General features: G+C 37.0%; 1 protein-coding gene across 9 annotated transcripts in view; it reads left to right on the top strand.

The window, feature by feature from the left end:
* Nucleotides 1-27,635, top strand: part of CPED1 (cadherin like and PC-esterase domain containing 1) — a 310,851-nt gene that overhangs the window by 33,912 nt on the left and 249,304 nt on the right. For all 9 annotated transcript variants that reach the window (XM_038004438.2, XM_038004435.2, XM_038004436.2 and 6 more), the window contains one exon: nt 23,404-23,510. In XM_038004438.2, coding sequence (XP_037860366.2) covers nt 23,404-23,510 — 107 coding nt within the window. The remainder of the gene's footprint in view (nt 1-23,403; nt 23,511-27,635) is intronic.

Below are 27,635 nucleotides of genomic sequence, written 5' to 3' on the forward strand. Positions count from 1 at the left end.
AACTTAATTTATAAAACTTTTATTTTATTTGACTTTAGAGGAACACTGATATTCTACTTAGACTTAAATCCACTCTTACACCAAAGATAATGAAACCATAAATATAGTATTACATAGGGCTGATAGTTTATACATCCAATTATTCTATACTGCTGGGGCTTTTAAGTACTTGTGTCCATTTTTAAGAATTTTACTCTTTCCTTGCTTTCGAGGCTCTCCTGTTACATTTGCAGGTTACTTGACCTATTGATTTTGGGACAGGTTGGATGAGTTTCATTCTATACATATTCAGTTGTAGGTGTTGTGAACTTTTCATAGGGATGTATTCAGCAGAAACTCAAGCAAGCAGAAAGGCCAGGTCAGGAGATGTAGATTTGTGGGTCATCTTCTGAGAGGTGATAATTGATTTACTGAAGGTTCAATAGCCTGTAAAGCAGTGTAACATAAGTGTTACCTAAGGATGCTCTCTGGTAAAAGTAAGTATACAGCTTTTGCTACTTGTGAACCTACAAAGCAAGAAGGAGAATAGTCAAAAACCACGTCATATCACTTAGGTCCTATCTGCATCTTCTATATTATGCTCTGTAGTTTATTTCTTAGTATGATATAAGTTTTATTGGTCTTCCAGTTCTTTGCTTTGAAAAAACATGTATTACGATCCAGAATTTTAATAACACACTTCTCTAGAAAAAAAAGACACCATCAAATTATTCTCTTTCCTATCATCCAGGTGCTATTCAGTAAATCATTGTTTTACTTCATAGGATAGTAAGTGGCCAAAAAAAGATACATATTTTTCTAAGTTTTTAACCTGCTCCTGGGGTCAAGACTCAGTAATATGTAGTTCAAAAGACTCTGACACAGAGTATATTTTATCATTTTGTCAGAATTATTTACGTATACTTCAAAAGGGTTTATTTCTACAGTTGCAGCAGAAGCCAGAATTGTAGCAGGAATGAGAAAACAGATTGTTCAACTGAAAAGAATGTTTCTGGGAGGCCCTATACGTAGTTGAACCAATATTTTTGTATTCCCATTGTTTAACAAGGTGCTTGAATGCAAGATTTATTTTTAGTAACTCTAGAAGGCATCACTAGGACCAGTTTATGGAAGGACATTTTATCGATCAGAGTTGTCCAGCAATAGAACATCCCAAACCAAAGAGTAGGAAGTTTTGTTGCAACAGAAGCAACTCTGGGTTGCTGTATTACGTAGCAGAATGAGTGAAATGACCACCAAAGCTTTTTTTGAACTCTACAGTTCTGTGGTAAAATATAAGACTCAAACACACAGAATGAAAGAAAACAAGACAAAAATATGAATCTCTATCATTGCAGGGATTCCTTTTGTTTACTCTTTGCTTTGTCTGGTGTTGCACGGGCAAAAGAGAGAAACAGCAGGCAAGGAAGAGGTGAGAAACACCAGTCTGGAGCAAATCTGGATGTGGCCCTCTTGGACTAGTAGTGCAAGTTTATAGCAGATGCTTCTGCTGATAATTTAAGGCTTGAGAGCCTAATGAACTTCTCTTCCCATTCCTTTTCCCCCACTAGCCCCACACAAGCACCCTGCTGCTTTCCTGAGTTTAATATGCTCTATGACTATTTAGCAGGAAGACAAAAGAGTAAAGGTCACATTTAAAAGGCACTGTGTGTTTTGCCTCGCCGGTGTTTCGCCGAGAACACATTTGACATACGTTTTTCATTATGCAAGTAATAGGCTTTGGATGGTATCAGAAGTGCTTCTGTATTTTAGCTAATCAAACTGGGGGGAAAAAAGAAATTGAATCAAAGAAACATATAAGACTGCACTATTCTATTTTATTGTGTTATGACACACAGTAATTGTATGCTCGGGTTTATTGTTATTTTCCTCAGTGCTTATAGAATTACTGATGTATTTACGACCAAACAGAATTTGTTCTTTAATTGGCTCACTGGAGCTCAAGGAATGTTTATTTAACCTTAACTCAATTGAGTTGTTTAGACTACAGAGACTTGAGTTCAATTTACTTTAATTTTTGAAAAAAAATTGTCTTATTTACAAAAGTTGAGCTTAGAGTGACCTCCCCATTCTGATGTTTTCTTTACCCTTCGCTGTGCACAGAGAACAAAAAGCCAGTGTCTCATTTTTACTCCAAAGAATCTAAACTGCTTCCTTAAATGGGTTAGGTCTTACAACTGAAAATGGCAACCAGATGTTTACCAAAGTCCCTAGCATTGCCCCTTCAAGCCTAGCTTCTTTCTAATTGTTTGATCTTTTTAAGTTTCATGGAAACCAGACTGGGTATTTAAACTGTCTAAAGCTGGAAAATGTTTAAATATAGCTTTGAAGATACTTTCTCTGAACTGTCTTGTTAGATGTACTTTCTTTTATTTTTAAGGAAAAATGCAGCACTGAAAATTTGATAAGTAATTTATTTCAGGTCGTTGTTCTTTTTGTGTATCTTTAAAATGGAAAAGACTATTTTTTGAAAAGAAATCAGACATTTTTGTTTGGTTTTGCCTAAACTGTGCTTTGAATGACAGATTTAATTTGTAAAAACACATAATATCTGAATTACAATTAGATTGAGGAAAGACTCCAGGAAAGATAAACAAACTCCTTCATATGGGATCTTTCAAACGACAGTTTGTGGATTAACTAAAACGGGAATTTGGAGACTCCAGGTACAGTGTATTTGCTATGCCAATGCATTATCAAGTTTAGCTGCTTGAACTATTTTTGATATTTTTCTCAATTTGGGAGGAGTTTGGGAGCTTCTAACTATAGTTCCCAGACTGTCTTTTAACGATTGTACAACTTTTACTTTCTACTCTCAATATTATGAATATTGTTGAAACCTCCCAACTCACTTCCGTTTTAGACTTGACGTTTCCCGAAATAATTAACATTTTCCCCTGATGGTCTTTCATCTTTTTTAGCTGAAGTTGCTTCCCTCTAACACTGTCTCTTGGTGGACATACAAACTTCCATTTGGGTAATAAAGCCTTAAGAAAAAGTAGAATTTTTTTCTTAGCAGTCTCTCTCCAATTAACTGTCTATAACAACTTTTGCCCCCACCTACCTTCTAAAATTGTGCCTTCAAAATTTACCAAGAAATTCCTTTTTGTTAGGAAATTCAGTCACTATTGAACTGCAATGTTTTTCGTATGAGAATAGATTTGGGCGTGAGTAGAAAATCAGTATTTCTCAAAAGTTATATACATTCTATTCTGTAATGAATGGAATAGAATAGTGAGATTCCCCTCTCTACATAAAAGTAAGAAAAAATAGCTGGGCTTGGTGGCAGGCTCCTGTAGTGCTGGCTACTCAGGGATTGAGATGGGAGGATCCATTGAGGCCAGGATGTCAATGGATCCTGATAGCATTGATGTGAATTCGCTGAGGCAATTTCTGAGTTTCTTTTTTCTTACTCTAGCAGTGTTTCCCAAACTTGATGAAACGCATGAGCCATAGTGGAATAAACACCACACCACCATGTCCTTGCATGTGGTGTGCATTGGGAGTGATCTTCCAAACCCTTTTCTCTCTTAACCTCCTGAATGATGCCTTAACCTGCATCTCCCATCTTTCAACTCCTTCTTTGTGTTCCTTCTTGAAATATGGACATTCTCCAAGACATTTATCCCCAGTCATTTTTTTCCTTTTCTTGATACTCCCATTAGTAATTTTTTCTACTCTGCAGATGCAATATCTCCCTCAGGAGATATAACCTCTAAATACGGTTGAATCCTACCTAATTTGTCTCCTATGGGCAGAATTTGGAGAGTCAGGATTGTCCAGGTACCTGATAGATGTTTTGATTTGTGTATCCTACGGCCTCAACATGTATAAAACACAACTGATGGTGCTACCCCAGCAGTATCTGTCATTCTTTCCTGACATGTTTCTGTTGCTAGTTCCATATTCCCTCACTCTCTCAGCTCTAAAGCTCGTCGTCACATCCCCCATCCCCATCAGGAGATCACTATTATTTGGGCAGTCTTCTTTAAGCTCTGAGTGATCATTTCTTTCTTAAAAACATGTTAATTTCATGATGCCAATTTTATATTTCCTTGAGCAAACGACAGTAGTATACCCGTCAAAAAGCAAGCAAACAAACAAAAACAGAGGACTTGCTTACTTAGGTGAACTGGAATCTCAAGTTTTCAAGAAAAACTGGCCTGTTCAGGAATCTACCTGCTTCCTTACAGTTTCAGTTTCTCTTTCCTGAAATCACAACACACATCTGTCACCAAGCCCTGTAAAATGTGCATCTGCTCTACCCTGGGTCCCCCTTCCCTACAGCTACTTTGCCTCATCTTTGTGCTATCATAGTAGCTATTAAACACTCCCCTATTATTTTCTACTAAACAGAACACATATTTCTTAATCAGGCATTCAATACTTCCCATGCTATGGGGTCAGACACTTCTACATCCCTGCTATAGCCTTGGTTCTCAGGCCTGTCCACACATTCCAATTACTTAAGGAACTTAAAATTTTACAAAGCCAATGCCCAGGTGACACTCCAGAAAATTAAATCAGAATTTTGGGGGCGGGAGACAGACCAGAACATCATTATTAAAAAAAAAAAAAGTTTCCCAGGTGATACTAATACGTGGCTAGGGAGGATAACTATAGTAATTGGCCTGCTCAACTTCGCCTGATCGCATTTCAAAGCTTTCTGCCTTGTGTTGTTGTTGAGGTTTTTGTTTCCTAGAGCTCCCTCCATTCTGTCAGTCTTTTTTTTTGTTTCTTTGTTTGTTTGTTTTTGTTTTTGTTTTTGAGACAATCTGGTTTTGATGCGCAGTCTGGAGTGCAGTGGTGCAACCATGGCTCACTGCAGCCTTGACATCCTGGCCTCAATGGATCCTCCCATCTCAATCCCTGAGTAGCCAGCACTACAGGAGCTGCCACCACGCCCAGCTAATTTTTCTTACTTTTTTGTAGAGAGGGGAATTTCACTATGTTACCCAGACTGGTCTTGAACTACTGGGCTCAAGGAATTGTCCCACCTCAGCCTCTCAAAGTGCTGGGATTACAGACGTGAGCCATCTCGCCTGGCTCTGTCATTTCTTAATGTTCAAATGAATATGTAATCCCCCCCTCAATTCTTCTCAAGACAGAAATGGTGAACAAATTTCCTTAGACCTCATCATACATTACTCATATATCTTTGATGCCTAGGGTATGCTTTGTGTCATACTTTTTGATAATTTTTTTGTGTTCCTCTTATCTCCCCTTTTGTATTATAAACTTCCTGTGAAGCAGGGAGTATTTTATTCATCTATTTGTATGCTATTCTGCATAAAAACAATGCCATGCATATACCTAGTAGATACACAACTAAATGTATATGCAATTGAAAAAATAAACCTACAAATAACTAATAAAATGGCTGAATCTCTCCTTCAAATATTCAAGTGCCATTTTCTTCTTTGGACTTTTGGAAAAAAAATTAGTGATCATGATAAGAAACAGCTTTATGGTAGAGCAAAATGAAACGTGCTCAGGGCTGTGTCTGAGCTCAACCAACTGAGGAACAGAACTCACATCCCCCTACCCCTAGTGAAGGCTCTTTGTGACCTTCTTTCAGATTTCATCAAGCCAGTGACATCTCTGTTTCCAAAGAAAGAATTCTACCAACAAGTTAATTGTAACCTTTAATAATAATAATAATGAGTTTTAGCTCTTTCTCGAAGGAAAAGTAGGGAAGTCACAGCGAATCTCACCATTTATATAACAAAATGTTCCATTTAGAGTGGGGAACTCTTGGAATTTAAAAAATCTTGTTTAACATTCCACCTCCTTATCAGAGTCACTAAACAAGTGATTAAGGGATGAGGAGAGCAGAGGCGACTCTAGGGAACCTGACTAGCTCTATATTTTATAATTATCAGAAGCTGAAGGGAATCCCTTTAGCTTGAAAACATGGTTTTGGCAAAGCTCTACCATGGTACCTACTGATTTGCTGGGATGGTGATTTTCAAATTTGGCATGCATCAGCGTTCTCTGGAAGGCTTGTTAAGTTGCAGACTGCAGATTGCTGGGCCCTATTCACAGTAGATCTGATTCAGTAAGAATGGAGAGGCGGGTTAGAAATTTGGATTTCTAACAAGTTTCCAGGTAATGGTAATGTGCTGGTCCTGGGACCACATGTTGAGAATGACTGTGCTAGTTACTTTTTTATTATCATTTTTCAGCTTTTCTTACAGAATCATAAAGAATTTCTGCATATCTCCTATTTAAGTAGTTAGTAGCCAAACAATTCCTCATTTGCCTTGCCAGGACCTTGAATCAACCTTTCACGTTGGTGAGAAGCCGCACTACTGAATTTGCATAGACGCTGAACCCATTAGTTATGAGTTGACTTGCAAAGCATTTGTACATGTTAGCTTCTTTACAGTTAAAGCCAATGATCTCATTTAAAAATGATAGCACAACTGAATTTAGACTATCTTTGGACACACTGAACTTTCTGGAAGAGTAGGATCAAGGCACAAATATGAACATATGATTTATTGCACATGATAATTATAGGCCCCCAAAGAGCAGCAAGATGATAGTGTGGAAAAGAACATTGGCCTAGGTTGCATTGTCTATGTGAAACCATGTCTAAATCGCTTAATTTCTCCAGATGCCTTTCATTTGCATAAAATGGATACTTTTGGATTAAATGATCATTAAGGTCCATTCCATTTGGAAAGAGCAAAAAGTAGTACACTAATGAATGAGAGGGATTACCTGTAACCCACTAACAATCATAATTAATTTTGGATGTTTCTTTATAAGCTTGTATACATTTTGTGCAGTTTTCTAGCTTGCTTTTTTAGCTATTAGTTTAAAAGCTATAATAATAAAACTTTTTAACTTTATTATTATTATCGGAAACACATGCCATAAAAACTTTGTAAACATTATTTCAATGGCTGCATAAAGTTATATTACATAAATTTATTTAATACTTCCTTAACTTAGTTTACCTGATTTTTCCAACATCATTAGATAATTATATTTCCCACTGTTTTGCTATTGCAAATAATGCACTGATAACATTATTATACATAAATCTTCATCCACATTCCTAATTATTTTTAGCATAGATTTCTGAAATTAAAGTTATTGGAATAAAGACTGAAAATCATTTCTAAAGCTCTTCATTTATGTTATCAAAATTCTATCTATTCTATCTGAAAAGGTTAAGTCATTTCTCATCAGCTGCACAAGAAATTTCCCATGTCACCGAAGTTCATCAGCATCAAATCTCTTATCTTAATAAGTGAGGCTGTTTTAAGATTGAGAACTTTACCTGTTGTTCTATGGAAGTATAGAGTGAAATTCCAAATTCATTGTTGTAGTATAAAACTGATGAACTTTCTTCTGGAAAATTGTTATTTGTGTCATAGTAGAAATGCTGGGAATGCCAGAATGGCAGGCACGTTCCACAGTTACCTGAAAACTCATCCAGATAGCAAATGTATAGGGAATAATGAGGGTTTACATCTTCATTGGTTTGTTTGCTCAAATATTTCTGTTCATTATTTGTCCACCTTCAGGAAAGACAGCATATTAAGGTTAATCAGCAACAATTTATTTTGTGTGGTACCTGAAATCTCTACTTTATAATTGTATACAATGTGATTACCACATGATAAAACTGATTTTCATTTCTTGTCTTATGGAAAGAAATCCTATTATCTTGTCTTGTCATGCTGAGTATTTTTAAGACACTCTGTCTTATATCAGAGACATTTTGAATTTTAAAATGATCAATGTCCATGTTAATTTTATATACATTTTCATATCTGTATAACATTTTATTGGCATTTTATAGTGCTTTGAGAGATACACAGTGTGTGAAAGGATAATTTGTGTTTTGGAGAATGATGTTCCTTACCTATACATTAAGTATAGTCTTCCTGTTTATAAAGATGTTAAATGTTTATGATGGAATATTCAATCAAATACTGGCAAATGCAAAAATAAAAGTGAAAATCACTCCAAATTCCAGAGGTAACATGGTTAACAATGTTATGCATATTTCCAGGAGTCTTTTTAAGCATCACACATGCACACACAGACACACACACAATATACATACACACTTATGTCCTACTTTTTTATCTCCTGCCTCTTTACAAACAGTACATGTTAAAAGTCTTGTGATATTAATAATTTTAAAAAAATACATTTTAAAACCAATAGTTTTAAGCTAGCCTTTATTGAGTACAGTATTCCTCCCTCATCCATGGTTTCACTTTCCTGGTTCCAGTTACCCGTAGTCAACTGCAGTCCAAAAATATTAAATTGAAAACTCTGAAATAAGCAATTTGTAAGCTTTAATTGTGCATTATTCTGAGTAGCATGAAGAATTCTCAAACTGTCTCACTCTGTTCTGCCCCAGGACATGAATCATCCCTCTGTCTAACATCTCCATGTTGTAGATGCCCCCTACCCTTGAGTAACTTAGTAGCCTTCTTATTTATCAGATCGACTTTTTTCTCAGTGCTTCTACTCAAGTCATCCTTATTTTACTTAATAGCCCCAAAGGGCAAGAGTAGTGAAGCTAGCATATTGTTATAATTATTCTATTTTATTATTATTTATTGTCATTAATCTCTTAATGTGCCTAATTTATAAATTCAGCTTTATCAAAGATATGTTTATACAGGAAAAAACATAGTATTTATAGGGTTTGGTACTATCCACAGTTTCAGGCATTCACTTGAGTGGGGAGGTCTTGAAACATATCTCCTACAGATAAGGGGGACTACTATACTAATTAAATGCATTGTTCTATGCACTTTATATATATTATGTAATCTATTTCTCACTTTTAGTCCATAAGGTAGATATTTCTATTTCAAAGATGAACCGAGGTTTAGACAACCATATATCCAAAGCAGTTCATGTCATAAATGGTGGAGCTGACGCTTGACCCAAGGGTCAGTTTGTCATCAGACCCGAGCTTTTAACCAGAATATCATACAAATTTCCCAAAAGTGTATAGAAAATGCATGCTTCATTCTTTTTAGCATATTATTGTATGCATACACCATATTTTAAAATGAATTCCTTCTTAATAATTAGATTTTTTCAACTTGTTGCTATAAAATACAATTTTGCTGTGAAATTCATTTATATTATATTTTGGAGATTTGAGTTATAATACAAAATTATTGCATCAATGGGTAAAAATATTAAAACTGTGGGTCTCTCTACCAACTTTTTTCTTTTTTTTTTTTTTGAGATGGAGTCTTGCTCTGTTGCCCAGGTTGGAGTACAGTGGCACAATCCTGGGTTCAAGTGATTCTCCTGCTTCAGTCTCCTGAGTAGCTGGGATTATAGGTGCCTGCCACCACACCCAGCTAATTTTTGTATTTTTAGTGGAGATGGGATTTCACCATGTTGGCCAGGCTGGTCTCAAACTCTTAAACTCAAGTAATTCACTTGCCTTGGCCTCCCAAAGTGCTGAAATTACAGGCGTGAGCCACCACACCCAGCCAATCTCTGCCAATTTCTCTACAAAAAGATGGTTTCTGTTTTTGCTTCCACCAATAGTGCTGATTCCCTATGTGTCTTCAGCATTAGACATTATCATATGTCTTCAGTATTGGATATTTATCTCATCAGATTAAAAAATGACACAAAATTTCTATTTTTAATAAAAATTTTGATTTGCACATCAATTGAAAATACATTATTGACTACCATTTAAAATAATTTTATTTGTGAAACTTTTAATACTATGTATATATAAATATACAGTTCATAGAAAAGCAAATTCAAATAACAAAATGAAGAAAAGATGTTGAAATGCACAAAAACTTAAGGAAATATAATTTAAAATATAGTGTATTACTTAACATTCATGAGATTGGCAAAACCTAAAATTAGTGATATCACTTATTGCTGGTAGGGATTCTGAGAAAGAAAACTGTCATACATTGCTTGTGGAAATGTGAAATATTATGGCCTTTTTTTGGGAAAGCAATCTGGAAAAATCTATAAAACTTTATATATACCTTTAAGCCAGCAATCTTATTCTTGGGAACCCGTATGATAGAATTTAAAGCATCAAAACATGATAAAGTATACACATAAATCTTAAAATTAATAATGTTAATGAAGTAGGAAAAATGATTCTAAATAAGGACAAACAAAAGAAGCAAGATTGCTGTACAAATTTTTAGTAGTAAATAGAGATAAAAACAGCAAATTATGTTCTCAACATTTCTAGAAAGGTAGAAAGTTAATGTTATGAGACTAGATGAAACTATGATTTCGTATAATTCTGTTAAAATATGTGAGATTAAGTGTGCTTCTCCATTATTCTCAGCAAACTAACATGGGAACAGAAAACCAAACACTGTGTGTCTCATAAGTGGGAGTTGAACAGTGAAAACACATGGACACAGGGAGGGGAACATCACACCCTGGGGCCTGTCAGGGTGTGGGGCGGACGGGCAAGGCGAGGGGTAGCATTAGGACAAATACCTAATGTATGCGGGGCTTAAAACCTAGATGACAGGTTGGTAGGTGTAGCAAACGACCACGGCACATGTATACTTATGTAACAAACCTGCACATTCTGCACATGTATCCCAGAACTTGAAGTAAAAGAAAAAAAAGGGGGAAAAAAAAACAAAACAAAAACCACTTAGCGGCATAGGAATGATGCAGTTTAATAGTACTTGGCATAGTTTCACATTGGCCTAAATATTCTTCGTCTCATAGATGACAGAATTATTAGCCTTAGGAGACACTTCTGATATACCCTTGGCTGCTGGGAACAGGGCCAATTTTAAGAAAACTGTGAAGTGGATGAAACTTGTCTTAGGCGACAGCCCTGTTTACTCATTACCCAGCTTCCTCCGTATCTGAAGCATAAACATTAGGATCCAAGGAGACTTGGCCTGGCTCACCAGCTAGCCTCTACCACCTGGAGCTTGTTGTTATTTACTCATGAAAATATACCTCCCTCCATCATATCTCAGGGCTTACGATGTCACCTAGCAAATAAGAGAAAACTGCTGAGCCTGGTTCTAGGTAATATGCATCCATTTTCACAGAGGCCAACCACTGTGAGGTTCTCTCTTTTTAGATTGAAACCGTTGCTGAGGATCTGCCAAGTTAATATTTCTTCCTTCCATGGGAGGAATGCCTGCTGAAGAAACATGAGGGTGTGGGTCAGGGTGAGAAGAGAAGATTATTTCCTGTGTTTTCTTCAGGACACTTTGTTGTGTCACTGTGTTCAGAAGCCTTAAATAATAGGCTGACAAGACACATAGAAGTCACATTTTGTTACTTGAAAGTTCATCACCTGGATGTCGGATTTATCTGCCTGTATCTACCTACCACATACCTAGCGATTCATTAAATAAATGCTTATGTAAAGCTTATCAAATACTGGACAGTGTCCTACACACTTTACAAATATTAACTCATTATCCCTGTAACATCCCCAAAATGTCAGTATTCCCATTCCTGGGAGGTCTCAGTTTTATGCCTCATATCCTCTATTTGAAATGACCCTGAACAAGCTCATTAGATTATCTATTGTTTGATTTTAAAATGGAAGATAAGACTTCCTTCATAAATATCTCACAGTAATGTTATGGTTGGGTTCAATAAATCTCCAAAGATTATTGAAAATAATGCTTATGAATAGGAGATGTGTAATCCTAAAATACTTGTGGCATTAAGTAATAAGCCATTGAGAGACAGTTGATTATTCTTCTCATGTTAGTGAATATATTTCCTCAAGCCTTAATTCTCATCTGTGCTGAATTAGTGTGGATTTATTCTTGAAATAAATTAGAAATCAGTGGTTCTTTCCTCCCTCTTAGACTTCTCACAATCCCCAATGCCTTATTATACAATGTTAACCCAGATATGATGAGGTTTTATTCATTGCATTTCACAAAAGTCATGCAAAATAACATTTAGTAGAACAGGAAGAAGGAATAATATTTTGTTAAATGAAGTGTCATGATGCTAATTATACACTAAAACCTCTTTTGCTGTTCTGCGGAATTTGGCATAAGGAATGTCTGTCAAAATGCCATATTATATACTCAAGTAATAAAAGAAGCCAAGATACAGCATCAAACTCATGACAAGGATTATGAGGAGGACATTAGTATAGCCAGATATCAAGTTTTTTTGTTTGTTTGTTTTTGTTTTTGTTTTTTGTTTTTTGTTTTTGAGAAGGAGTCTCGCCCTGTCGCCCAGGCTGGAGTGCAATGGCATGATCTCGGCTCACTGCAACCTACGTCTCCCTGGTTCAAACGATTCTCCTGCCTCAGTCTCCAGAGTAGCTGGGATTACAGGCACCCACTGCCATGCCCAGCTATTTTTTGTATTTTTAATAGAGATGGAGTTTCACCGGGTTGGCCAGGCTGGTCTCAAACTCCTGACCTCGTGATCTGCCCACCTCTGCCTCCCAAAGTGCTGAAATCACAGGCATGAGCCACCGCATCCAGCTGACATCAAGAATCTTATAAGTGACACTAAGCACTCAAGTTTTATTCAACACACTGTTATTAAATAAGAGTGATATGTAGGACCCTATAATTGGTGTGGGTAGGGGAGGGAGCATTACACAGGTGAGACTTTTCAAAGAACAATTGGGCAGAGGTGTATATCAGTGTTTCTCAAACTTACTTGTGTATACTAATCATCTAGGGATCTTATTGGCAAATTCTGATTTTGTATGGTCCAAGTTGGGGCCTGAAAATTTGCATCTCCGCCAAGCTTTTAAGTCACAACAATGTGGATCCATGGAGTATTTCTGATAGCAAGGTTATAAATGTTGAAATGTAATATCAGGTAAAATAGAAGCAGTCTGAAGGGCAGAAATAAAATATTTTGGGAGAGCAGAAAAGGAAATGGGCAATTCTGAATGTGGGGTCCTAGGAAGGTGTCACAAGTAGAACACTTGGTGTGTAAGGATGATTTCTTAAGCAAATACTGGAGAGAAGAGCATTCAGCAGTGTGAGCTCCATACTAGAGTCATACGGGTTTGTAAGAGCTTGGAGTTTCAGGGGCCAAAAAAGGCAGGTGCAGCTGGAGAACAGGAGTGTTTGGGAAAGGGAGGGGTTACTTCTGGGGAAAGGAAACTAGAAGATTTGGTTTGAGTAGATGTGCAGGGACTTGGTTGCTTTGCTAAGGAATTTGACCTGTATTGTTCTGACAAGGATGAGATCTGTATTTTAAGAGAATAACTCTGACTATAGGAGGAAAAATAGATTCTAGAAGGAAAAATAATTAGAAGGAGGGAGACTAGCTAGAAGACTTTGCAGAGATGATATCTTAGATTTATAGAATGGGATAGGATTTAGAAAGGACAGGAAATGTTTCAAAAATTTAAATTTAGAATTGATGGTGTTTGAAATTAATAAGATTTGGGAATGAGATGTGAGTACCAGTTGAAGATGTCCTTATGCCTTCTAGTTTGAGGAAGAGTGGCTATAGCCTTGATGATTAAAAAAAAATGTAGGGCTGGGCTCAGTGGCTCAGGCCTGTAATCCTAGCACTTTGGGAGGCAGAGGTGGGAGGATTGTGTGAGCCCAGGAGTTTGAGACCATCCTGGGCAAGACAGTGAGACCCTCATCTCTACAAAAAGTTAAAAAATTGCCAGGTATAGTAGTGGGCAGCTGCAGTCCAAGCTACTCAGGAGGCTGAGGCAGGAGGAACACTTGAGTCCAGGAGGTCAAAGCTGCAGTGAGCTGTGATCACACCACTGCACTCCAGCCTGGGAGACAGAGTGAGACCCTGTCTTAAAAAAAAAAAAAAGAAAAAATGGAGAAAGAGCAGGTCTTTTGCTGGGAGATAATGGGTTCAAATTTGTATGTTTTCAGCAGGGCATCTCTTCTAGAATATACTGGAAATGCCTCTTGAAACATAAGAAAGATTAAGAAATGTGAATTTCGGAGCCAATGACAGAAGCAATAGTTAAAACCATATATGCCAATAAAATGCCAAAGGAGATGTTAAATTTAGAGGGAAATAGTAATAAAGGTAAAGGAAAGATAGGGATTTGAAGGGCTGCATGCATTTAAAAAAATTTTATTTCAATAAGTTTCTGGGGAGAAGGTGGTGTTTGGCTACATGAATAAGTAACTTAGTGGTGATTTCTGAGATTTTGGTGCACCCATTACCCAAGCAGTGTACACTGTACCCAATGTGTAGTCTTTTATCCTTCACCACCCCCCACCTTTTTCCCCAAATCCCCAAATTCCAGTGTATCATTCTTATGCCTTTGCATCATAGCAGCTCCCATATAATACTGAGAACATATGATGTTTGGTTTTCCATTCCTGAGTTACTTCATTTGGAATAAAAGTCTCCCAGTTCCATCCAGGTTGCTGTGAATGCCATTATTTCATTCCTTTTTATGGTTGAGTAGTATTCCATGGCGTGTACACACACACACACACACACACACACACACACGCACACACACACATATATAATTTTCTTTATCTACTCATTGATTGATGAGCATTTGGACTGGTTTTATATTTTTGAAATTGCAAATTGTGCTGTGTGTAAACATGCTTGTGTAAGCATCTTTTTTAAATAATGATTTCTTTTCCATGGGTAGATACCTAGTAGTGGCATTGCTGAATCAAATAGTAGATCTACTTTTAGGGTTTTAAGGAATCTCCACACTGTTTTCCATAGTGGTTGTACTAGTTTACAATTCCACCAACTGTGCAAAAGTGTTCCCTTTCACTGTATCCATGCCAACATCTATTTTTCTTTTTATTTTTTGGTTATGGCCATTCTTGCAGGAGTGTGGTGTTATCACATTGTGGTTTTGATTTGCATTTTCCTGATAATTAGTGTTGTTGAGCACTTTTCCATGTGCTTGTCAGAAATTTATATATCTTCTTTTAAGAATTGTCTACTCATGTCTTTGGCACACTTTTGATGGGACTGTTTGTTTTGGTCTTGCTGATTTGTTTGAGTTCCTTGTAGATTCTGGATATTAGTCCTCGGTTGGATGTATACAACGTGAAGATTTTCTCCCACTCTATGGGTTGTCTGTTAATTCTGCTGATTATTTCTTTTGCTGTGCAGAAGCTTTTTAGTTTAATTAAGTCTCTTCTATTTATCTTTGCTTTGGTTGCATTTGCTTTTGGGCTTTTGGTCATGAAGTCTTTGCCTAAGCTAATGTCTAGAAGGGTTTTTTCTGATGTTGTCTTCTAGAATATTTATAGTTTTGGGTCTTAACTTTAAGTCTTTGATTCATCTTGAGTTGATTTTTGCATAACGTGAGAGATGAGGATCCAGTTTAATTCTTTTACATATGATTTTCCAATTATCCCAGCACCATTTGTTGAATAGGGTGTCCTTTCCACAGTTTATATTTTTGTTTGCTTTTTTGAAGGTCAGTTTGCTGTAAGTATTTGGGGTTATTTCTGGGTTCTCTATTCTGTTGTATTGGTGTATGTGCCTATTTTTATACCAGTACCATGCTGTTCTGGTGACTATGGCCTTATAGTATAGTTTGAAGTCAGGTAATGTGATGCCTCCAGATTTGTTCTTTTTACATAGTCTTGCTTTGGCTATGTGGCTCCTTTTTGGTTCCATATGAATTTTAGAATTATTTTTTCTACTTCTGTGAAGAATGATGGTGATATTTTGATGGGAATTGTATTGAATTTGTAGATTGCTTTTGGCAGTTTGGTCATTTTGACAATATTGATTCTACCCATCCATGAGCATGGGATGTGTTTCCATTTGTTTGTGTCATCTTTGATTTCTTTCAGCAGTGTTTTGCAGTTTTCCTTATAGAGGTCTTTCAGGTCCTTGATTAGGTATATTCCTAAGTATTATAATTTTTTTGCAGCTATTTTGAAAGGGGTTGAGTTCTTAATTTGATTCTCAGTTTGGTCACTGTTGGTATATTGCAGAGTTACTGATTTGTGTACATTAATTTTGTATCCTGAAACTTTGCTGAATTCATTTACCAGTTCTAGAAGCTTTCTGGATGAGTCTTTAGGGTTTTCTAGGTATACAGTTGTATTATCAGCAAGCAGCGACAATTTGACTTACTCTTTGCCAATTTGGGTGCCCTTTATTTCTTTCTTTTGTCTGTTGCTCTAGCTAGGACTTCCAGTACTATGTTGAATAGAAGTGATGAAAGTGAGCATCCTTTTCTTGTTTCAGTTCTCAGGGGGAATGCTTTCAACTTTTCCCCATTCAGTATAATGTTGGCTGTGGGTTTGCTGTAGATGGCTTTTATTACCTTAAGGCATGTGAGGAGTTGCATGGATTAAGAAGGGGCTTTCAACTTATCGTGTTTCATTCAGCTCACTCCTCTTGGCTGTGACGGTTTCTCAGACTTTCTATTTTTTATGACCTTGACAGTTTTGAGAGGAACTGGTCAGCTATTTTGATGTCCCTCAGTGGGAATTTGCCTGACGTTTTTCTCATGATTAGACTAGAGTTATGGTTTGAAGGAGTGTGAACACAGAGATAAAGCATCATCCTTATCACATCATGTCAAGAGTTTGCACTAACCACATGACTTAGCTCTGTTCATGTTAACCTGATTATCTGACTGAGGTAATGTTTGCTAGGTTTTTACACTATATTCTTTTATTCCCTCTTTCCATATTGAACTATTTGGAAAGGTGTCACCATATGCCATTCACACTACATAACTGTTTTAGAATTATTCTGCATGAGAGATTTGTCTCTTCATCACTATGTATTTATTTATTCAGTCAGTTATTTGCACCATTACGGGCTCATGGATATTTATTTTCTACTTTAGCTTATAATTAAATATTATTCTATTTATTTAGTTGCCCAGATTGCTCCAGCTCTAATCGTTGACTTAAGTGTGTCTTTGATGTACCTTTATTGTTGCTTTTCTTTGTTTGCTTGTTTGTTTTTGAGCACTTTCTTACTTTCTGACACTGCAGCAGTCTAGGCTTATCTTGTGTGTTTCCTGCCCCAACCCTTTAATCAGTGATTCTTCCAACAACATGGTTCCTTTTATCGGAGAATGGTAAATAAAATTAATTATGGGTGCTATGGTACTGTTCCATAGATGTACTACATGAAGAGTGCAGAGTAAGGAATTGGTTAATGCAACTTGAGAAATTTGGGAAGAGATGGAGGTATTTGCAATGGTTAACTTATATCCAACTAATCTTGTGGTGGAATCAAGTATAGACCCTAATTTATCATCAATAAGCTAAATGTGTACTCATGAACATAATACTCTGCACTAATCCTGATAAAGGATGGATACGGGTAAATACTTTGTTATTTAGTCAGAATTTTATAATTTAGTTGTGAAAAGAAGGGTAATACAAATGAACAGTGAACAGATAAAATATCCTCACATATTATATTATAAAGGAATATTATGAATTACTAAAAAATGAGACACCTTTAGTACTTCACCTTAAAGGAAAGAAACTCAGGAAATCATCCTTGTTGTATCCTTACGGAATATGATAGTTTAATATTGTGAATAAGTAAATGAGGCTTGGCTTTTGTAGCTTTATATTCTAGAAGCTCTTGGACAAGTTTATTTTCCAAACTATACTTTACAAATCTGTTCTGCCTCAAATTAATGTGTGTTTACAGAAAATTTCCAATATGTAAAGCACTGGAATCTCCCATTTGTTTTTATAATTTAAGCACAATGAGTTATTAACTTTGTTCTTCTCATGTTTATTTCTCCTCTTTTATCCTTACCAGCTAAGAACCAAAATCATATTTATTTCATTTTTTAAAAACTAATGTTTTTCTATTATTCTACTTTTAATTATAGAATAGAATTTCAATATACTTGCTTTTGATTTAATTATAATTGTTTGCCGTTCACATGCAGTTATTCACTGACTTACTCGTTTATACATTTTACAAATATGTGGCAAATGCTTTATATTTCAGCCACTATTTTAGGTACTGAGAATCTAGCAGTGAACAAAATAGATATAGCCTCTGCCCTCACGGAGCAGACATTCAAATTGGGGAAACCATAATAAACAAATACAGAAAAAATATATATATAATCTGTGAGACGGTGGTAAATACTATGGAAAAGAAGAAAGCAGGAATAGGCTTAATATTGTTAAATTTTTATTAAGTGTGCCAGAAAATTAAAGTTGTCATTCCTTGAGAATAAACAGCATTTGATGCTAATATGAATGATGCTATCTCAGAGTTCTCTGTTGTTCTCTGGATTAAATTATGGAACTTGCAGATGTTATCAGTGAAGGGAGGTCATTTGTGAGTCAGGAAATGAGTGTTTGCTTTATGGCAGCCTGTCTATGAGAAACTGGAAACATTCTAAAGGCAGCCTCACTCCTTATTGCAGATACTTGATTTTAAAACAAAACCAAACAAAAACTTCTAAAAATTGCTCTTTTAACACGAACAGATGTTAGCTGGTTTCTGAGAACACTTAGAGAAGGATAAAAACTGTAGTCAGTGCCATTTTATATCTGAATTAATTGATCTGGATCCTGACATCTCCTTCCAAAATTGTCTGAGAAGTTTGTGTCTTTTCCAGAGATAACACTATGAAGGCATGAGAGTGATTCGTGTTATCAGCAGTTTTGCTTCCGAGTGTTTGGGAGGTGCCTGTAGGTTTTTCACATTTCTGTAATTCTGAGATGGGGAAGGGAGCATCCACATCCTGTTTTCCTAGAATTATGCCCTATGACTTTTCTATTTAAGACCTTAGTAAGCCTGATCAGGAAGTTCTGGTTTCTCTGCAACAGGGAAAGAAATAATTTTAACAGTTAAAAGAAAAAAACAACTGAGAAAGTTTTAAGGATATATTTTCAAAAATAGATAGAGTTCAAGTACATATTTCTAGTTCCCGAATACCTGTGAGGTAAGTACTAGCTCCTTTTGTACAGGAAGATTTAACTTTGATTACCAGTGGTACTGCCAATAGTATGATGGGGCACAATACCTAGGTGAGGGTCTAGGGATACCTGAGTTATACCTGCTGTAGTTATTTCTTCCTCCGAGCTTCCAAAGAAAAACAGATGCACTGGACAGTGAGAGAGAAAGGCTAGTTTCTCCAGATAATTTCCGTGTCTGTTTCCTCACATGTAAAGTACATGTAATAACACGTAAAAATTGTTTCCACTCCACCGGCTTGTTGGAAATATTATATAAATTAATACATGTAAGGCATCAATAGCTAAATTTATTTGTTGCTTCCCTGTTTTCAAAGGAGATTTCAAATGGTGTAATGTTCAAGAACATGGCCACTAGAACTAGTTGTTTGTATCCAAACTCTCCTCCCACCACTAACTGGAAGGGCGACCTTGGGGAAGTTATTTAACCTTTCTGTGCCTGTAAAAAATAGAGTAATCACATAAAATAGATTATTGTATGGGATAAATGAGATAATACAAATACGTGGAACAATATTTGGCACATTGTAAGTTCTGAAGTACTACTAGCTGTTGACATCATTGTTACTATTATTTCTACTACTCATTTATTCGTAGTGGCTTTGGCCCCCAAATCCTAATGCAGTGTTCTAAAGAGCAAAGCTAAATCATATAGGGATGTCCTTTTCCCCATGCCAGGAGAACCTAAGAAATTACCACCCAAACTGACCAGGGGCTTTACCTGTTTTCAGCTAACACAAATCTGATGTCTTAGCACTTCTTACTCTAATGTCAACCTTCTCAGTGCAGAAAAAGCACATCGAGAAAGACACAAACAACGAGCATTTACTCCAGTGCTTAGAAAGAGCCTGTCCTAGGCCATTTACAAGTATGGCAACAGCCTTGAGACAGGCTCAACATGGAAAACAGTCTAATGAGAGAGTGAAGGAAAAAGAGATGAGGCAAGTCCCAGGTAGGAGCAGATTCTGAGCCACTTTTGCACCCAAAGAGTTGCAGCCCTTGCCACCTTTAATGTAACCAACAAAATGTCCTTGGAGTTGAATGACCTTCCCTAATCTTATGGAATAGCATGATAAATCTAGAGATCAAAGGGTAGATTCAAACATCCCTCTAGGACTAATTAACCAAATAGCAGTTTGCCTGATGTTACCTTAATAAAACCAATTTACCTAATGAAGAACTCTAATTCATTACAAGCTAATACACGGAACATCAATTTGTCAAATGGCCAGCTCATGGAAACCTGGAACACTATTGTTTCATGCCAGGTCTAGAATGGCGTGCTGCTATCAGAGATAGCGCCTAAGCAGAGTTAGGGCCAGGTGTGGGGGTAAGAGACCACGGCAAACTGGAGAACATGTGGGGAGTGGCTCCAGCCAGCCACTGCCTTGTAGGATATGGACCCAGTGTTACCAGAGCTTCCAAGTTTTCAAGTAAAGGCTGAAATTGGAATTTTCTATGTGAATTGTGCTGACATTTGCATTTTGGCAAATACTTAAAACAAAAACAAAACAAACGCTGTGCAGGCCAGGTGTATCCCGTCTGAGGGCTTGAGTTGCCTGTGTGCTTTCAGTTTACAATCTCTCCTGGAGACCCAGGGCATTTGCCTCCTAAATGCTCATGCTTTCAGCTGTGAAATGTGGCTCCAAAGTCCCACAATATATAGTAATTTGTCATTGTGCTGAGGTACAAATTTGTATCCCAAATGCTCCGAGGCTAACTTCTCAATGTGATTTACTTAGCTGGTGAAAGTGCTTTGATCTCTGCCCAGTTTTTACGTTTCAATGTGGTTTTAGGGTTTCTTTAACTAAATTTTAATACATGGTACCTCTCATGAAACAAGTAAAACTTCATTAAAAAAAGAAAAAGGGCTTTGGAAAGCAGGGGAGGGAGTTGACTTCCAATGCTGGAAATAGAAATGAAGACAAAGTGAGAAGGTCTACTAAATGTGTAACTAGGAAATAGCTTTGGGGACATTGAGGTGGGATTCAATGTGGGTAACAGTGGGGGTTTTGAGTGGAAACAATCAGCGTTTTTAAACTGTGCTAGCAAGCATTCGGGAAGAAGGTGTATGAAGATATTACTTGAAATTTCAGTTACACTTTACTTCATTTTAAGAGGAGATTTGTGGGCTATACACTATTTTTAAATTATTAATTTAAAATATTAATTAAACATCTTTGAGGGATGAGGGGGTCACCCTTATGAATGCCAAAAAGCTGTGTAATGCTTTGTAAGTTATTTTACTTTCTCCCACTTTGTTTTTAATTTGATCCCTCAAAGAGATTGTTGAGGGCAGTGACTTTCTGCTCTTTTTTTTTTTTTCTATTTACTTTCATACTTTGAGTACAATGTTCTGTTCATAGACAATTCTTAATAAATTCAATGCTTTGAATTATTTAAATGTGTCTTTCCTTTTTAAACATTTATGGCTTAAATATATATTTCTATCAACTCTAGAAATGATGTATGTGCCTTGAATAGTGAAGAAGGGTATGCTTTAGACGTCGAGGAATATAAAACTTACTCCGAGACCAAAACGCCGCAGGTCATGATTTGAAATCCCTCTCTGCATATCTTTATCTTCTTAAAATATTTAGTCGGGTATCATATGACATGAAGTTTTTTCTAGGGTTCTAGCATTTCCTGGGTTAGAAATGATATAGAAGAAAACAGCCTTTGTGTTTCGCTTTGAATCCAAATAAAAAAGTTTGGGATGAAAAAGCCAAGTGCACTTTTAAAATAAAGTCTTGGAATCATCATATAGTATTTGGTTTTGTCTATAGGAATCGATGGGAATTTTTCTTGAAAGTGAAAGTGTATGGAACGGGGTAGATCTTGCAAGCCTAAGGCCATGTTGCTACATGATGAGATTTCTCTCATCCCCAAATCAGCTGCTGCTCCTCTCCTTGCACCTTTGCCTTATTGTGCTGTCTTCCAGCATCTTGGGATACATCAAACAAACAGAGAAGTTCTAGGACAAGCACTTGATTCAATTGCCTGGACTCCTTTGTTTGGTAGAAAGGTTTCCCTTCCAGCAACAGGACAATTAAAAACAGGGGAACCAGTAGCCCAGACAGCACAGGACTTGTGAAGTTGAAAAGCACAGGACTTGTGACTGGTGGGGAGTGAAATTTCATTTCTAATTGTCATAGATCCCTCTTCCTTATTAATACTTTTCTCGTAAAGCTTTTTTTTTTTGGAAATATTATGCTTCTCAAGTGAGAAATTCTCAAAAAATTTGAAAAGAGAGGTATCAAAGAGGTTGGTTGCTTCTAGGCTTTTTAGAAGCTACTAGACCTAATGCAGGAGATGACTGGTGAGGTCTGGCATGAATAATCACTCGAATATTTATCTCATGATTGATCAACAAAAGAGGTGATGTATATAGAAATTGTTTAATTGTTTTTTAAATTGGATTTTCATCCAAAATAAGGACTATTTCCTAAGTAATACCAATTCATTTAGACATTACCCAGTGGGGTTTTTTTCTGGTTATTTTTGAGATATCTATTTTTATATTGTCTCTGAATAATATTAAAAATTGAAATACATTTCTTCTATTGGTTTTATTGTTGCTTTTTCTCCATGAGGTAATGTGTTTACCATGCTAACAAGGAGCAGTTATTCCTGCATTATTCAAGAAATATTTTTAAAGCACCAATTATATGTAGGGCATGTGATCTATATCTGTATCTATATGTAGATTTAGATATATATATAGCAATATATATAACAGTATATATAAAATCAAAGTGAATAAAGTTAAATAAACGCATGTATACACACAAATGTTAACTTTAAAATGTTTAGAGATTAGGCAAGAACGTACCCTTCTGAGATTATTTTGGCAAGTTATTATGATTTATTGGCAAAGAGTTTTGTCCTTGGTGAAATAGCTGAAATATCATTTGCTTTCATCCGTGTTATACTCCACAGTTTGAACTGAACTCTGCTGTGTATAACTAGATTACAAATTTCTTTTATGCAAAACCTGTTGTTTTTATTTTCATTGAATTTTATTTTCTGCCTATTACAACATTTTATTTTATGAAACATTACAAAAGTAAATTTGATGTTTGACGTTTAGATCTGTGAAAAATAGTGGGAGTATCCAAGCCTGGAACAAAATATTTGATGTTTTCACTTCTTATCATTATTTGATTTCACAACTTTCTTCTATCTTAAAAGATTTTATTATTTTTCCTCCCAAATCTATAAAAAAGACTTTATTAATTTTTAAAATAAGTGATTTAAGGTATTCTAATTTCAATCTTTTTATGTCTTTAGACAATTAAATTTTCTATAGAATAGAATACTAAATATAAAAATATTAGAACTTCCAAAATTTAAAATTTGAATTTTAGTTATTTTATTGACTTTTTGTCTTAAGTATATTTGAGATCATTTACTTGTGTTTTAGAATTTAACTAATTACATTTTTTATCTGAAGATTTAAATATTGCCTTTAAAATATCTGATGAAAACTTATTTGTTTTGAATATTCTTTTGCTTTTAGGTGATCTGGGCTCTTGGGATCTGCTCATTTGCCTGTCTTCTAAGAAAGCAAAAGGAAAACCCTGCATATCCAAAGAGGTCATGTGCCAGTTAGGTTTACATCAAAAGGTAAATACTCTCTAAATGTGTACAGATTTTATTAACCCTATAGATATTAACACTGGTATTCCTGGTCTATAATGTTTAAGAGTCTTAAAGAATTAACATTATTATATCTATGGAGAATCTGCCAACTGGCCATGCCTTACATACTTTACCATAAAATAGTCACCACTTTCTGTTTGATAAGATCTCCCTCAGCTTCGGCTGCTGCAGATATTGTTGTTTTACTCAGCAAGACCCAACTTTAACTAGAAGTCTGCAGCCTATGAAGTGTTGCTTAATCTGACCACTTGTTCACCGAAGTGGTAAAGTCTTTATTTTTTTAGATGCCTGTTCTAATTTTTTCTAACTTAAGTTGGTATCTTAAGTTACAATAAAATTTAAAAAATTTCTAATTACCTTTTAAAATTGACATTTAGTACTTAATGTTTATATTGTGTGAACTTTTATAAATGGTTTTAGAAAGCTTAACTAAAAATTATCCAATGTTTACCATGTGCTAGTCACTGTGCTGGAAAATTTACATATTGTTGATACCTGCAACAAATCTGTAAGAAAAGTGCCAAATCCAATAGCTCTTCTACAGCCCCTAACTGGAGATGGAGTATTATACCCAGATAACTTGATATTCCTACAATTCACCATCTAGATAACTCCTTTTTTCTAACTCTTCACTTTTTTTGGCATTTGGGCTGAGCACACGCTTTTGTGACTCTATGTACATCTCTGGCCATTCCTCCTCTGTTGTCCTTATAATCAACTTTTCTCTGCCCATTCTTGGAATGCCCGTGTTCCCTAACACCACTCCTGAAATTTCAACAACCATTTGTAGTTGAGATTCCAAAATCTACCTAAGGTACAGAGCACTTTCCCAGGCTTCGGGCTTGAATATGCAACAGGCTGCTGAACATCTGCATTTGGATGTCCCACAGACATATCAAACTCAACCTGGTGAAAACTGACTCATTCCTTTCCTCAGTAAATTCTCTTCTGCTCTTGTGTTCAGAAGCTTCAGAGCTTCTGTTTTGTTTGTTATAAGCAGAATCACCCAGTCTATCATCTCCCAAGATAGAAATTACCCACTTTGTCGTCTGCTAAGATAGAAGGGCCACCACCGTTGAGCCCTTCCTTCCTCTTTCTTGGCATTGACCTTCTATCGATTGCCAATACTGCTGAATTTAACCTCTTAACATGTTTGTTTTTCTTCTGTTTTTGTTTTGTTTTTTGAGACAAAGTCTCCCTCTGTCACCCAGGCTGGAGTGCAATGGCATGATCTCACCTCACTGCAACTTCCGCCTCCCAGGTTCAAGCAATTCTCGGGCCTCAGCCACCCAAGTAGCTGGGATTACAGATGTGCACCACCATGTCTGGCTAATTTTTGTATTTTTAGTAGAGATGGGGGTTTTGCTGTGTTGACCAGGCTGGTCTCGAACTCCTGGCTGTTAGGCAGGAATCTAGACCCAACATGGCGGTATCACCCGGCATGGCAGGCCCTTTGTTTGGACTTCCCACCCTTCACTTCCTGCTAAGACTCTCAGCATGCCAAAAAAGCCCACCTCTGCCAAAAAACCCCCACTCTGCACAAGCTCCTGGACACGTCATTCCTCAGAAACCAAAACCTACAAACCCCACCTACCTCAACCTATAAAAGGCCCCCGATACCCACCCCGAGGGCGACTTCCTCGGCCTTCCTCCTAGGAGACCAGTGAACCTCGCCCATGAGCCCACTAAAGGCTACCTCTGTTCTCATCTGCCTCATGTCTTCTTGCTTGGCTCCCCATTGCATTACACTGGCCTTATGTGATCTACCTGCCTTGGCCTCCCAAAGTCCTGGGATTACAGGCCTGAGCCACCATGCCAACCCTACCTCTAAACATTTCTCACATTTGTCATCTATTCTCTGTACTTACTACCTTTATTCTGGTCAGATAATCATCATCTCTTACCTGGGTTATTGCTAAATCTTCCTCACTGGTTTTCCTGAAGCAAATATTTTACCCCTGAAATCTATGCTACTCACAATTATGAGATGAAAAATATAAAATGGTGAACTTGCCTTTTTACATCTATGCTTGAAATCTTGAATGGCTTCTCATCAATCCTAGAATAAAGTCTTAGTATTTGCTTTGTATTAGGCTTCTGGGAAGAATTAAATGCCATACTCATAAAGGTGTATCTGAAGACAAATTAATGAAGAAACTATTTACAGAGGTTTTGGCAGGGTAAAATAAAGTAAAAGGCCTAGTGAGGCGCTCAGGAACCAGCAACATTATAAAAGTTTTACCACACTGGGTTGTAGGAGGGATGTGTAAAAGGAATGGTGTAGCCAGAATCTCATGAGAGCTGGAACCAAGAAGGAGGCGTCCTTGGAAAGGTGCCATAAACTTAGGGGAGTGTAGCCTTTGCCATATCACAGACCTGCAGAGAGGAAGCCTTGTGGATAAACACCCCACCTCTCTCTACTCCCACCCTCCAATCTCTTGCCAATGCCTCCCATTGGTCCAAGCTAACTGCTAGTCAAAGGGCAAGAGATTCTCTGTGATGCCACCCACAAAAGTCAGCCTCTTGGGGAACAGAGCAGGCGGCAGAGACCTGGAGGGCCAAGTGGTGACTATTTAGCACAATAAGCTAGCCAAGGTTTTTTGCAAATGACTTTTGCCTAACAGTACCCTTCTCTTATATCTTTCTAACTGGGTGTCATGCTGCAAGTGATATGAAACTGCTTATTATTCTCTAAACCCTGGTGCTGTTTTCTGTCACATACCTTTATTCTTAGTGTTTTATCTGCCTGAAAGGCTCTTTCTCAGTCCTCTTTACCTCAGTGATTTTCAACCAGGGAGAGATTCTGTCTCCTCTAGTAATATTTGGCGATGTCTAGAGATATTTTTGGTTTTGTCACATGTAGGGGGGATGGTTGGTACTGGCATTATAGGTTAAAGTCAAGGATGCTGCTAAATATTGTATAATGCCCACAACAAATAATTGTGTGGTCAAATATGTTCATAGTGGCAAGGTTGAGAAACCTTGATGTGGCCCCTTGCCTTAAAGTCAGCGCTTAAGTCTGTTACACTCAGCACCACTATCACCCCAGAAGCTCCAAAGCTTCTGTTTTGTTGGTTATAAGTGGAATCACCCACTTTGTCATCCCCTAAGATAGAAATCTGGTCTTCACCCTTGAGCCCTTCCTCTTCCTTGTCATCTACAATTGCTAATACTATGGAATTTAACCTGTAAATATTTCTCAGATCTGTTATCTATTCTCTGTACTTACAACCTTTATTCTGCTTACCTGGATTGCAGGCAGGGCTTCCTGGCCTTTCTCTTCCTAGATATTCATACAAATCCTCAAGCATATCTCAAATTCTATACTTATCACATGGTTAATTTTTTTTTTTGTCATCCGCAAATACACGTCAGGCTCCACCACCTAATGAGGACAAATGAGGTCACATTGGCATTAGTATTGATATTTTGGGGGCAATACAGGTTTTTTTTTGTTTGTTTTTTTTTGTTTGTTTGTTTTTGAGACAGAGTTTCACTCTTGTTGCCCAGGCTGGAGTGCAATGGCACGATCTTGGCTCACTGCAACCTCCGCCTCCCAGGTTCAAGCGATTCTCCTGCCTCAGCCTCTGGAGCAGTTGGATTACAGGGGTCTGCCACCACGCCCAGCTAATTTTTTGTATTTTTAGTAAAGACAGAGTTTCATCATTTTGGCCAGGTTGGTCTTGAACTCCTGACCTCAGGTGATCCACTCGCCTTGGCCTCCCAAAGTGCTGTGATTACAGGCATGAGCCACCATGCCTGGCTCGCCTGCAATACAGGTTTTGTTTGTTTGTTTGAGATTGGAGTCTTGCTCTGTCACATAGGCTAGAGTGCAGTGGCCGATCTCTGCTCACTGCAACCTCCAGCTCCGGGTTCAAGCGATTCTCCTGCCTCGGCCTCCCCAGTAGCTGGGATTACAGGCACATGCCACCACAGCCAGCTAATTTTTGTATTTTTAGTAGAGATGAGGTTTCACCATCTTGGCCAAGCTGGTCTCAAACTTCTGACCTCGTGATCCACCCGCCTCTACCTCCCAAAATGCTGGGATTACGGGCATGAACCACCATGCCTGGTCACAGGTTTTCTTAA

This window comes from Chlorocebus sabaeus, chromosome 21 (assembly GCF_047675955.1).
Source record: "Chlorocebus sabaeus isolate Y175 chromosome 21, mChlSab1.0.hap1, whole genome shotgun sequence".
Lineage (NCBI taxonomy): Eukaryota > Metazoa > Chordata > Mammalia > Primates > Cercopithecidae > Chlorocebus > Chlorocebus sabaeus.